The sequence below is a fragment of the Taudactylus pleione genome, unplaced genomic scaffold, assembly GCF_031769625.1.
Source record: "Taudactylus pleione unplaced genomic scaffold, aTauple2 ptg001607l, whole genome shotgun sequence".
NCBI classification, from domain to species: domain Eukaryota; kingdom Metazoa; phylum Chordata; class Amphibia; order Anura; family Myobatrachidae; genus Taudactylus; species Taudactylus pleione.
Genome location: NW_028286004.1, coordinates 1,052,247 through 1,065,883, shown reverse-complemented (window position 1 = coordinate 1,065,883; position 13,637 = coordinate 1,052,247). Strand labels below are relative to the sequence as shown.

The 13,637-nt window shown below is 39.6% G+C and overlaps 1 protein-coding gene across 1 annotated transcript in view; it reads right to left on the bottom strand.

Annotated features, from left to right (window-relative positions):
• The window catches only part of GRM4 (glutamate metabotropic receptor 4), a 330,292-nt gene that overhangs the window by 15,094 nt on the left and 301,561 nt on the right, over nt 1–13,637 (bottom strand). The window contains exons 8-9 of the mRNA XM_088464206.1: nt 5,727–5,863; nt 4,464–5,417 (exon numbers count right to left, since the gene is read on the bottom strand). Coding sequence (XP_088320332.1) covers nt 4,464–5,417; nt 5,727–5,863 — 1,091 coding nt within the window. The remainder of the gene's footprint in view (nt 1–4,463; nt 5,418–5,726; nt 5,864–13,637) is intronic.

The window sequence follows — 13,637 nt, the reverse complement described above, 5'->3', positions numbered from 1 at the left end:
GGCCGGGACGGACACACACAAGGGGGGCACTGAGACAGTGGAGGACGCAGGCGGGGAAGTGAGGGGGAGCCATGCAGAGGTGGTCCGGACACTGGGGAGACACGGATAGGAGGTCGGGGAAGTGAGGGGAGACACAGGGGGAAGACTCATCCAGTGAGAGGAGAGATGCTGGGAGCAAGTGTGGGCAGGTGCAGGGAGAGTGGAGAAACCAGGGACAGGCTGCAGGCAAGTGAGTTCAGAGAGAGGAGACACCGGGGGAGAGGCAGCCAGCTAGGAGAGGAGAAAGTACAGATAAATGGGTAAAGTATAATTTTTTCCGAAAAGCTGCCTCCGCAAAAAGAGCAGCTTTTCGAAAGTGATACTTTGTTAGGGAGGCATGATGAATGCCTGCAAAACATTTCTTAAACTTGCAGCGAGTTTAAAACATAATTATCACTAGTGATAATTATGTAATGATGAATAGGCCCCTTAATCACTATAATGTTTACTCCTCCCCCAGTCAGTACCCAGTGGAGTATTAATTGTATTAGTGGCAATATGGCATATTAGCCTAATTTATATATGCTTTACACTCCTATAACTGCTGCTTAGATAAATAGTTAAGAAGCCATATTTAGTTTGCACCTGAAGGCACATTTTCCTCTGTGCTACTGCGGCTATATTGATTTTATGGTTTTCGGGAAAAAATTGTATATGGGACAATAATAAATTACACAAATTGATTTATTGATATAGACAACTGTGCTTATTAACAAATGTTTTCTTACTGCAAATTTAAATTGATTGCTGCTTTCAGGGGAATTTGCCTTTTTCTGAAACAATATGACTAGAATATTTTTTTCCTCCTCATTAACATCCACATTTTTTAGACCATACAGTAGGGATCTTTATGGCCCAGTAATTGGGAAAACATGAGTTTTCTGTATCTTAACGGTCCAAATGATATTCTAAGATGCTGCCGCCACCATTATTATTATTATTATTATCCTTTATTTATATGGCGCCACAAGGGTTCCGCAGCGCCTTACATAGTACATAAACATAGTGCACAAACATAGTACATAAACATAGTACATAAACAGTTGAGCAGAACAAGAAAACAGTGTCATACAGTTTAAGACACTACAAGACAAGTACATGGTATATAAACACTGCTGCAACAGAAGCAGGATGGCAAAAGTCACGGGTTAGGTGCTTTTGAGTATAGAGCAGATAATATAAGTAAAGAAAGGATAAGCACAAGAGGAAAGAGGGCCCTGCTCGTGAGAGCCTACATTCTAGAGGGGTTGGGCAAACAGACAGGGGTGACACAGATGGGGTAGACAGTGAGCATGGGACAGAGGGTTAGGATGACAGATGGCTGGATTCCTATTTTAGAGTACGTGTGGAAGTCATTTGAATAAAGATTTACGCCACTGACATTCTACTTTAAGAGGCAGTTTTTGTAGGTGTCTGTGGAAAGCCATGGCTGTTATGTCAGTTTACGTGAAGTCTGACGGGCAGCTGAAGCCACTTTATGAAGGGCTATTTAGAGAGTTTGGTTAACATGTGAACCAGCAGTCTCAGGTAAATGTAGAAATTGGTGAAAGTAGTTATTGTAAAGAGATGTTCAGATGTTAAATAATAAGTTGTGATCAAGTGTGAATTCTATTAGGCACATTTATTGATTTGTAGGGTGATGGGAGACATATGAGGTTTGCAGGATATTTATTCCATAGCAAAACCGCTGTGTGTGTGGGGGGGGCCTGGATTTGGTGATATGTCACCAGATAATAAAAGCAGAAGGATGGAGAAGTAGATATAGTTGTAGATGTGTAAAAGTTTTTTATAGTGACACAATGAGGCTGTAATAGTCAATTTTTGATGAAAAGAAAGCTCATTAGTTAAAGCAAAGCAGTGCTGTATTTTTTTCTTTGTATTGGAGTCTCTCTGAGTGCCATCACATCCTTGCCGTTATTTACATACCCTCCCAGGAAAGTGCACAGGAGCATTCAGGCTACAGAGTGAGTGCCGGTCCTTTACAAGACTTTATATATATATATATATATATATATATATATATATGTGTTTATATATATAAAAAATACATCAGTTATCAGAGATTTTATACCATTATATACATCCAGCAGTACATCGTTATGAATTAAGTTCCCACCTTCGAGTTCTGTTGATTCTTAAGCATCAGAGAAGCTTATGGCACAATACTCCAGTAGCCTATATAACTATGTGCATGCTCATATACAGTATAGACACATTCATTATATGGGATTTTTGAAAAGCTGCTAAACCATTAAGTTTACCCAGACTGCATTGTCACCCATATTTCACTACAACTAGAAAGTGAATACAGTGGAAAGAAATGCATTTTTACTATCATTTTTCCCAAAATAGTTGGCATCAATTATATAATTCTATTATTAAGCTGCTACATATTATAAACATCTTATGCATTTGCTTGGTCCCCCTATTTGTATGTACATACAAAAAAGCATGCATCAACCATTTGAAGGCCGACAATCAGCTGAAAACAGAACACTTCCCAATAAACTATACATGCAAACATCTTTGGCTAATGTGAAGTTAGAAAATGATGTGTGCAGAAAATAATCTATTCATATCTGTTCAGAGGGGGGTCATTTTTTTTCCTTGTGAAATCAGCAACCTACAATACCTACAGGCAGAGGTCCTCAAATATGGCATTGCACTGACTTTCTCACTTTTACAATTCATAAGTATTTAATTCATGGCAAAAATGTGTAAAAGATATACAGTAAAGCACATGTGGCAGAAGTTTTTCCTTACACGTTTAAAACTAATAGATGATATAAAAAAATGTTTGTAGTTCACAGAACATAGGTCATTGTAAGGAGAGAGAACAGTTTAATGCAGAGGGCAACTAGTGAGTGAACCACACAGGCACTGTTTTTCCTTTAGTATTTGTCATTAGATATAATGATACTATAAATCAGTGCTATTCAGGTATGCTACTTTAAATAAAACAGTATACAAGTACATAAAATAATTTCAAAATTGCTGCCAGAACAATTTAGACCACAGAGAATTTGAAAACAAAAGAATGTCTGCAAAAAAATGATATAGAAATGAAAGTGTCTACGTATACATACAGAAATAGGAGGTTATATTTATACTGGATAATCTAACCTGCCTGCCAGCATCAAAGCATTTCCTGTCACCTACAGTACAGTGCAAGAGATACTTTTACATTAGCAGGTGAGTTTACGCAGTATGGCTATATTGTGCGCAAATTCTCATATTTATTTATATATTGCTTGTTGTAGAGCGCCAGACATTCTTTTGTTTTTTATGTAATGATACAATATTTACATTTTAATGACTTGGGAACCCTATTTATCAAGCATAATCGCCAACAAAAGGCTCTGATGTTCCTTCTCTCTATTTAAGAAAAGGATTTTGTACACTTTACTGTAGTCCCCATAGACTCATGGGACGGCAGCTAAACTGTAGTTGTCAAAAGCCTCACTTTCCACCGCTTCAGATAGTGTTATTTATATCTTGTCTGTAGCCAGCAATGGGGTAAGGTGAAGCCTCCTCAGATAAGCAAGATCTATACTGGATTAAACAAGTGTGCAGTATTTGGATGTACAGTAGGATGCTGAGTGTTTATGTTTTAAGTGAGAACTTTCCATCTAATCAATTCTGTACCTCTATAGTTTCACTTAGATAGATAATTTATTCACATCCTTTACTGTTATTCCAGTGACTGGCATAGATTCCTATCATCAGAGCAAAGTAGGGTTACAATGCAGACAAAGCCCGTTTTTTAAGTGTATATATTGTAGGTCACTTTTCATTAGAGATGATCAGTTCGGTTTTTACTCAGTTACAGTATGTTCATATCTCAAAAACTGCATCTTAATTACTATCCGGCTCTCATGTGTTTTGGATATCCATTAAGATAAATCCGAACTTGCGCTAGATTGGTGAAATGAACCGAGTCAAAACCATCTCTACTTTCTATGCAAGTGGTTAATGGTCCCCATACAGTAGCTTTGATAAAAATGAATAAAATGACTTTGCACACATTGTTCTTCATATATCATCAAATTAAACCACATACATAATCTAGATGTACACAATAGCATTCATATTTTGTCCTACACACTCACTGACTATAGTGTACAATGTAGTCAGCACATACTTGGAAACAATACATGCATAACCTTCCTGAGCTGCAGGTGAAAACCTCAGATGGAAACTTCATAAGCTGAATCATGTATATCTAGGACATCAAAATGATTAGCGCAAGAAATCACATCAGATGCACTATGCTATTAAAATTAATTACAATGAATGTAAAAAAGAAATCCACATGATCCACATTGACATAACCACACTGATTACATGCTTGTTTTTCCCATGCATCACAATTATAACATTTGATACATGCATATAATTATAAGATGTAACCTTCTCCTCTTTACCTTCTCAGCAGACTGTGCAGTGCCAAAGAAAATTGGGATGAAGGCCAGCCAGACAATGCAAGTTGTGTACATGGTAAAACCAATAGGCTTTGCCTCATTAAATGTCTCAGGAACCCCACGGGTTTTGATAGCATAAACAGTGCAGGTAACCATAAGAAGCATGCTGTAGCCAAGAAGACAGATCAGGGAAAGGTCTGAGATGTCACACTTGAGCACTCCTCGTGCAAGCTGGGGGTCTGGTGTGCGCTGGTTCTCATAGTCCACCATGGGCCGGGATGGGTCCACAAAAAACCATACAAGCACCCCCAGTAGTTGGACAGAGGAAAGGCTGGCAGTGATCACCAACTGAGATGATGGGCTGATATATCGTGGAGCACTTACTGATCTCTTTCCCTGCTCAAAAATACGGTAGATGCGATTGGTTTTGGTGAGGAGTGCAGCGTAGCTAATACTCATCCCCAGTCCCAAAAAGACCCTCCTCAGTGAGCAGGTTCCATAGCCTGGCTGGGCCACCATAATGAAAGTATTGACATAACACAAGAAAATACCTGTGAGAAGGACATAACTTAGCTCACGACCAGAGGCCTTAACAATTGGAGTGTCATTGTATCGCATGAAGGTGCCAACCACTATTAGAGTTGCCATAATGCCCAGAACAGCAAGGAGTAAAGGCACTACAGCCCATGGAGAACTCCATTCAAGTTTGATGACAGGAATGGGGGTGCAGAATGTGTGGTTGGTATTTGGTCTCATGTGGATTGGACATCTCTTGCACGTGTAGGCATCAAGCTGGTACTGATAACCTTCACATTTTTCACAATGCCAACAACAGGGCATACCTTTCACCACCTTCTTCCGCTCACCTGGCAGGCAAGGCTGACTGCAGACTGAAGGTGGGATCTGAGGAAAGTGGGAAGAGGAAAAGGAGATGCCTGGCCAGTGCATACGATCAATCTTAAAGAGAAGACAACAAGGGTAAAGACAGGAATGAAACAAAGGATAAAATACAATTTAGAAATATACACGTTTTAAAGAAGGGCAGATGTAAAAGAAAATGAAGATCATCACCACTTTGTTCACTGTCCTTGAAGATTCTTTCTCCATTATTTTCTAGTACAATTTGTCATTATAAGACTGTTTCCAGTACTGAACTTCACAATTCTGGTTTTTGTTTAGTGCCTCACATTAATGTACACAATGATACACTCATGTAACTTCCGCTGCAAGAGAACTGGTCAATTCATTTATTGTATTTTTACTTACTTTGAAGTGTAGATGATCTGCCCACTGTCCAATCACTCTGTATTCTGGAGTTCCATTATGGATCTGGTACTGGTAGATCTCATAGCGACCTGGAGCATCACCATTCTCATTAAATGTCACTGGTGTGCCAGCAATTCCTGTGAAGTGATATCTGCTTGAGTTACCGGTGGCATATAAAGAGCGTGTTTACATAAGAATGTAATATGGTACTTTGAGGGAAAAAAATATTTTTCTCTGTATGAAACTGGTGGGGGAGATATATCAAAACTTGAAGAGAGATAGAGTACCAACCAATCAGCCTAAAGCTGGGTACACACTGGACAATATATATATCATTTGTGGATCGTTGGGTGGGTACAGACGTTGTTCAAAGTCATACCGCATTGGCCCTGCAGCACAGCCGATGCCTGATATATCTGCAGTTATATCGGCGCATCTTGCTGTGTGTACGGGCAACCCGCCCATCGCCTGTACACTTGCCGCGAGGACCACCAGTGATTTACATCTCAACTGGGTGAGCAAATTCAAATGCACCGCCCAGTTGTGGTGAAAGTGCAGACACATCGACGGGTCGATCGATAAGTGTGTATAGCTTACCTGACTGCGCAGTACGGGACACCCCAATACCAAGGTTGTATATGGTTTCAACACTACACTGTACTTTTAGTAAGAACGTTTTCTTGCATTGGACTATACATGTCAGCAGCCGCCGGTACGCAGGAAATGTAACTGCATTTTCCTAGCAGAAATAATCTTTGTATTATGTGAACATCATTAGGACCAAGCAGTTGAGATATACTTATATATTGAGATTGTACATCTCTCTGTGTCAGAGTTGTATTATATATTATGGATGTATAGATCAGTGGTTCCCAAACTGTGCGCAGTGGCACCCTGGGGTGCCTCGGGACACTTGCAGGGATGCCTCAGGTTGGTGGTCCAGCACCAAATCAAATTATTTCTGATGAATGTAATGTAAATATGTGGACAAACAGAAGCACAAACCTGTCCACCATCACATAACTGACCCTAAGAGTGACAGGTAAGCGCAATTTACTTCACTTTAATACTTTACTATATTTTTTCGGGATTTTTCAATAACAAACTTTTGGCTTAGGGGTGTCATGAAAACAATGCTGATACTCTAGGGCGCCGTGATTCAAAAAAGATTGGGAACCACTGGCATAGACATTAATTTAGCATTTGCGTATGTTTATATATGATCGATCTTTGTGACCTAATCCTAACAAACTATCCTGCCATTTTAAAGCACATGCACTTTACTCTTCCAGTCCGGTTTTTCTGTGTGATATGATTGGCTGATGAAATGATAGCCCAACTGTACGAAATTTGGCTCTTAAATTTATTGTGATTTAATTTATTTAACCAACACACAACGATATTTACTCAGGTACAGCACTTTTGCACTTTTTGAAAGACATAAATATATAGATTTCTAGGAATGTTTACATTTAACTTACATATCGCTTTCAGATATCAGAGCTGGGATATTGCCGGGTTTATCAACCTGGCAATTTCCCAGGTCTCAGCCCGACCCTGGTAAAGAGCAGGGTCGGGGACCTGGGATGAACATTCACACTTATCTTATTCCTGGGTCGCTGCACGTTCACGTGCAAAAACCCGGGATTTAGATGTAAGTGTGAAAGGGGTATTACTTCTATGCACAGCACATGCACTTTATATTGGTTATATACTTATTTATAATAAACAAGTCTAGACATTTGAATACATAGGATAACATTGTTGTACCTGTTTAACCGTATATTTATGTATGTGATAATATTTTTTTTATTTTTTTGCATTAAAGATTTTTATTAGTTCATCAGAGTCATTGACAGAAGGTGTAAAACATCTTTAACAAACAAGGTACATTCAATGTCAGTCAAATAGTCAATTGTAGAAAATTTGTAATAACAGACATAGAACAAATCACAGCATATGTACCAATTTCTCAAAGTAATTAGTGATAATAAAAGAAAAAAGAATAGAAATTGCATACTGTTGGTAATGAGAATTGTCTATTTTTGCTATACTATATTTCCCATTGGCTCCCATACCAGCTCATTAGTTCTCTCATCAGTTGTCCAATACCTCAGGGCAAGACAAATGAGATCTGAAACGAAAAGCTGAAGACGAAAACCGATGCTTACTGTTGTTTATAGGGGTTAAATAAATAAATAGATCTGTCACTCCTTCTCCTCCATCGTTGGCAAGGGGCTGAGCAGTAGAATCTTTTACACACAGATTCTGACATCCTCAATCACCCGATTAATCGAGCACAGGTTTATCATAATTCTTGTTACTAATATTATATATGATGTAGGTGATGCTACAGTATATATGGGATACATGATTTTATGTACTTGACCTTTTCATGTTTTTTAATACTATGGGCAAAATTTACTAAACGGCGGGTTCTAAACCCTGGCGGTTTGGTGGCGGTTTGACGGCGGTTTCTATTCTGTTCTAAACCCTGGGGGTTTGGTGGTGGTTTTGCAGCGGTTTCTAAATGACAGCCCTGTTCTATTCTATTCTAAAATGTGTTTTGACGGCAGTTTTGCAGCGGGTTTGGCCTTAGTAAATCTGCAGATAGCAAAACCGCCGCCAAACCGCAGTCAAAATACATTTTAGAATAGAATAGAACAGGGCTGTCATCTAGAAACTGCTGCAAACTCGCCACCAAACCCCCCGGGGTTTAGAACAAAATAGAAACCGCTGTCAAACCGCCACCAAACCGCCGGGGTTTAGAACAGAATAGAACCTGCCGGGGTTTAGAACCCGCCGCTTAGTAAATTTTGCCCTATATATGTTTTGTATGTCAAATGTTATGTTATGTTATAGTCTTACTATATTTCGCAGTCTATAGGGACTGAAGACTAAACTTATCTTATCTTTCTTATTTGTCCACATATTTTCACATTTAATTTTTTATGTTTACTGATGTTTATGTACGTCTATTTTAATATTGTGGCAGTTCTAATTAAAAGCTGTTTTAAACCAATTTGTATACTAGGCTACAAGAGTGCTCTCATATAGGGGCATATTCAGTTATCTGCGGAAAGTTGGAAAGGTTTCGCCTGCCGTACTTTTCGACAAATTCGCGTGTTTTGGTGGCCCTATTTGCCCAACTCAATTCCAAAGGACGCGAAAATGCAACCCGGCAAAACTCTAACAGGCGAAAAGTGCTATCAGATTTGGGGAAATCAGGCTGACACCCCCCAAAAGATGCACTTACATTGGGGATCAATGTAGTTGCCCATGAATAGCCCTGCTGAAGCTATTTGGGGTACTTATATGCTCTCAATAGCTGCTAATTAGCGTCTTTGCACAAGTTGTGAAGAACAGCATTTAGAAGTTTTTTTAGGAGAAAATAACTAGTCCCAGCAAATTTGGGATAAATGAATATGGGTGCAAGCATGGTTAAAAAACGCAAAAGTGAAGTTTTAAAAAACTTGAAAAACGCACCTTCACCAAGCACCTGCAATCAAAAAAATACCTCCCCATACTTGCAAACCCCCCAAAAGCTAATGTCGCTAGTTTTTAAGTTTGTACCTCAACTTTGTTTTCTACGGCCCCTTTTTCAATGTAATTTTTTGGGGTGTACTTCAAATTTTCTTAGGATTTTTTTGACGCAGGTAAACTTTGGGGACCTGTCCCAAGGGTGCAGGGTGGTTTCCCTTTGCACCCCAAACCGCAATTGCTGGAAGAAGATGTAGGACATATGTAGGGACATATGTTAGCTGGGGATGGTAATAGAAGTATGGATATAAATAACAGCTGGGGTAGTAGTATTGGTAGAAATAGGGACACAAAACAGCTGGGGCCTGCATATGCCACATGATTTAAATTGACACTGAATTGCTCTATCAAATTTTGGTTTAAACTATTATCTGTGTGACTAAAATATTTTTTATAGTGCCCACAATTTAACACTCCTCAAACAATTAATTCTTATGTATACCTGTAAGCAGCTCAGTCCAACCATGCCTCAATGCCTGCCCTTCTCCTTTCCCGTAACTTGTATGCCCAGTGCTTCTAGTACACTAAACGTGCACAGGCTTTTACTGCGTGTTCTCAATAGATGACTGCTGGCATAGCTCAGTGAGCAGTGCACTGAAGGTGGCACCGTGCCACCTACCTGTCACTGTGGATACTGTGAGGATGTCAGTCATCCGATCGGTAGAGGACAGCAGGGTCAAAGGCACGTTTCCCCTCCCTCCTTTAGTCTGGCACTGCCGATCAGGCCAGCGCATCAGACTATCAACCCATCTGGTATTTGCCAGAGCTAGATGACCAGTCCAGTCAGGACTCACTCACTATATGATAGTGATGTGCGCAGACCCCTGTGTTTTGGTTTTGGTTCTAAATCATCATGTTCTGTTCTGTTTTGGGTCTAAATCATCGTGTTTTGGTTTTGGCAAAACCACCCTCAAGTGTTTAGATTTGGTTTCGGTTTTAGATTTCTTTACAAATAGCTAAAATCAAATAGCTAAAATCATGTAACTTGGACCTGTTTTACTCCTATGGTATTATTATTAACATCAATAACATTAATTTCCACTCTTTTTCAGTAAATTTTGACCACTTCACAGCACGAGGGATGAACTTAAACACAATTCAAAACACGCAAGATTTGGTATTTAGATCGGAATTCTGAACTTGACGAGTCGGGACTCAGCTCTACTCGGAACCCCAAAGTGTTCCGAGCCGGGACTCTGGGCCTGATTCAGAGCCGCTCGTAAGCGGCCGCTCGTTCGCTCCGAGCGATGTTCGCACATTTGCGCATGCGTATGGGTTGTAATGCGCATGCGCCAACCAGTCATTGCGGTCGGAAATCGAGCGCTCGCAAAATAGCGAATGCCTGCTAATTTGAGTGACAGGATGAGGCGTTTGTGGGTGGTAACAGGGGAAGGTGCTTGAAAATGGGGAGTGGTGATCCGAACGCAGGCGTGCCAAAAGGTCAAAATGGGCGTTTTAAGGGTGTGCATAATTAACAAAGCAGCGTCATCGACCACGTCACTTGGTTGTTTCTTAGCCTGAACTGTTCGCATGATTGCGGTAGGAAAATCCAACCACAAGCACTGCGAGCAGTTCAGATGCCTTTCGATGTACTCGATTAATCAAATAAATAGCGGAGATGACGTAGGATGCGAGCGGCCAGGGGGCGTCTTTACAAAATAGCGAGCGCATGTTTCGTTTGCTCGCTCAGACATAGAGGCGTCAACAGACCGCAAAGAGCGAGCGCTCAATTTAAATAGCCGGCCCCTTTTTCTGAACGAGCGAGCGCAAATAGCGTCCGGCTCTGAATCAGGCCCTCTGTTCGACTCGGAATCTCAAAGTTCGTGTGTGTTCGGTCTTCAGCAAAACCAGACCTCTCATCTCTACTATATGACATATTCAGTGCTCAGTGTGTCTGACCTCTATCATGTGTCTCTATAGGGAACAGAGAAACTTATAAATACAGTATGTTACGTTCAACAACTGTACAATTGTAAGAATTGGGTAGAGAGATAGCACTCCTTCCAAGACTGGAGAAGGCAACTTGTTATGTGGAGCAGTGCAAAACAAATTGTTTGCGTGTCTATTTGTTTTTTAAAGGGAGACAATATTTACACAGCAGTAGATGCTGGAGCACTTAAAACATAGATATGCGAAAGTTGAATTTTACAGTCCAAATATCCATGTCAGATCAGAAAAAGACAGACAGATCATTAATTCCCACACATCTGCGGAGGTTATTGAAAATTTCCAATGTAAAATGGTTTAAGGAGCAAGATGGGGGCATTGTTTGTAACACAGTTAAGTCGAGCTTGTGTACATCTTTTAATAAGGCATAATGACCTTCAACCATCCTAATAGTTAGAATGGACAACTCAGAGTGGTGAGGGTGACTTAAAATGTAATGACCAGGGGTTCCAGGTTTCTCCATGTGTCTTATGTTGCAGTGAGTGAAATGACCAGGCTCAACCTATCAGCGAAAAGAGCACAGGAATGTCTGTGTATTTCCATCAAGAAGCAAAGACGTAAGTGAAAGCAGAGTAGATATGCACAGCAAACTTGTTAGCCTGTCTCAAAGCCCATTATTGGTTAGGAATGGGGTAGTTAGATGTATACTTAGTAATTATAGTAGAGATCAAATCTCACCCCTCTGACCAGGAAACGCGTGATTGTGACCACAGCAACCTCTCCAACAGAGGTCAGATAGGACTAGATTCCACCAACAATGCAATTTATAAGCATTCTTCCTAGTGCAGACACATATGGAAAACTTAGAAAGACAAAGCCTAGGTCTGGGCCAAACCGCAGAAGGGCGTGGCTATGAGAAAAGGGGGGGGTCTTAAGACACACACCCTTTTCATCACTCTTGGGGCATGCCCAGCACTTACAGACATGCTGGGCTGCCCCCAAGCTCTTACCTCATTGTGAATAGATGCCGTGCGCATGGCATCTATTTACCAGCACTGCAATTTATCCCCCCCTCCCCCGCCCTGCGGAATATTGTGGCCTGCAGGTGGGGACGGCACACGGCAGGTTGTTGTAGTGGGGCACCACTATAAGGGCACTAAAACAGCCTAGAGGGAATGCTATATATTACAATCACATAAAGTGCAGTATAACTTTGTTATTCCTAAAACCCCTATAATTGCTGTGTTTGTACTTACCCTTATCCCTAATCACACTGTAAGTGGAAAATGCAGTATATTCATAAAAAATATTGTCACTGTTAGTGGAAACTCAGTGTATTCGTAAAAAATATTGTCACACTGTAAGTGGAAAACTCAGTGTATTCGTAAAAAATATTGTCACACTGTAAGTGGAAAATGCAGTATATTCATAAAAAATATTGTCACACTGTAAGTGACAAATGTAGTGTATTCGTAAAAAATATTGTGACACTGTAAGGGGAAAATGCAGTGTATTCATAAAAAATATTGACAATGTTAGTGGAAAAGCAGTGTATTCATAAAAAATATTGTCACACTGTAAGTGGAAAATGCAGTATATTCATAAAAAATATTGTCACTGTTAGTGGAAACTCAGTGTATTCGTAAAAAACATTGTCACACTGTAAGTGGAAAATGCAGTATATTCATAACAAATATTGACACTGCTAGTGGAAATGCAGTGTATTCGTAAAAAATATTGTCACACTGTAAGTGGAAAACTCAGTGTATTCGTAAAAAATATTGTCACACTGTAAGTGGAAAATTAAGTATATTCATAAAAAATATTGACACTGCTAGTGGAAACGCAGTGTATTCATAAAAAATATTGTCACACTGTAAGTGGAAAACGCGGTGTATTCATAAAAAAGATTGTCACACTGTAAGTGACAGACGCAGTGTATTTGTAAAAAATATTGACACTGTTAGTGGAAACACAGTGTATTCGTAAAAAATATTGTCACACTGTAAGTGGAAAATGCAGTATATTCATAAAAATATTGACAATGTTAGTGGAAATGCAGTGTATTCGTAAAAAATATTGTCACACTGTAAGTGGAAAACGTAGTGTATTCAGAAAAAATATTGTGACACTGTTAGTGGAAAATGCAGTGTATTCGTAAAAAATATTGTCACTGTTAGTGGAAACGCAGTGTATTCGTAAAAAATATTGTCACACTGTAAGTGGAAAATGCAGTATATTCATAAAAAATATTGTCACTGTTAGTGGAAACTCAGTGTATTCGTAAAAAATATTGTCACACTGTAAGTGGAAAATGCAGTATATTCATAACAAATATTGACACTGCTAGTGGAAACGCAGTGTATTCATAAAAAATATTGTCACACTGTAAGTGGAAAATGCAGTGTATTCATAAAAAATATTGACAATGTTAGTGGAAAAGCAGTGTATTCATAAAAAATATTGTCACACTGTAAGTGGAAA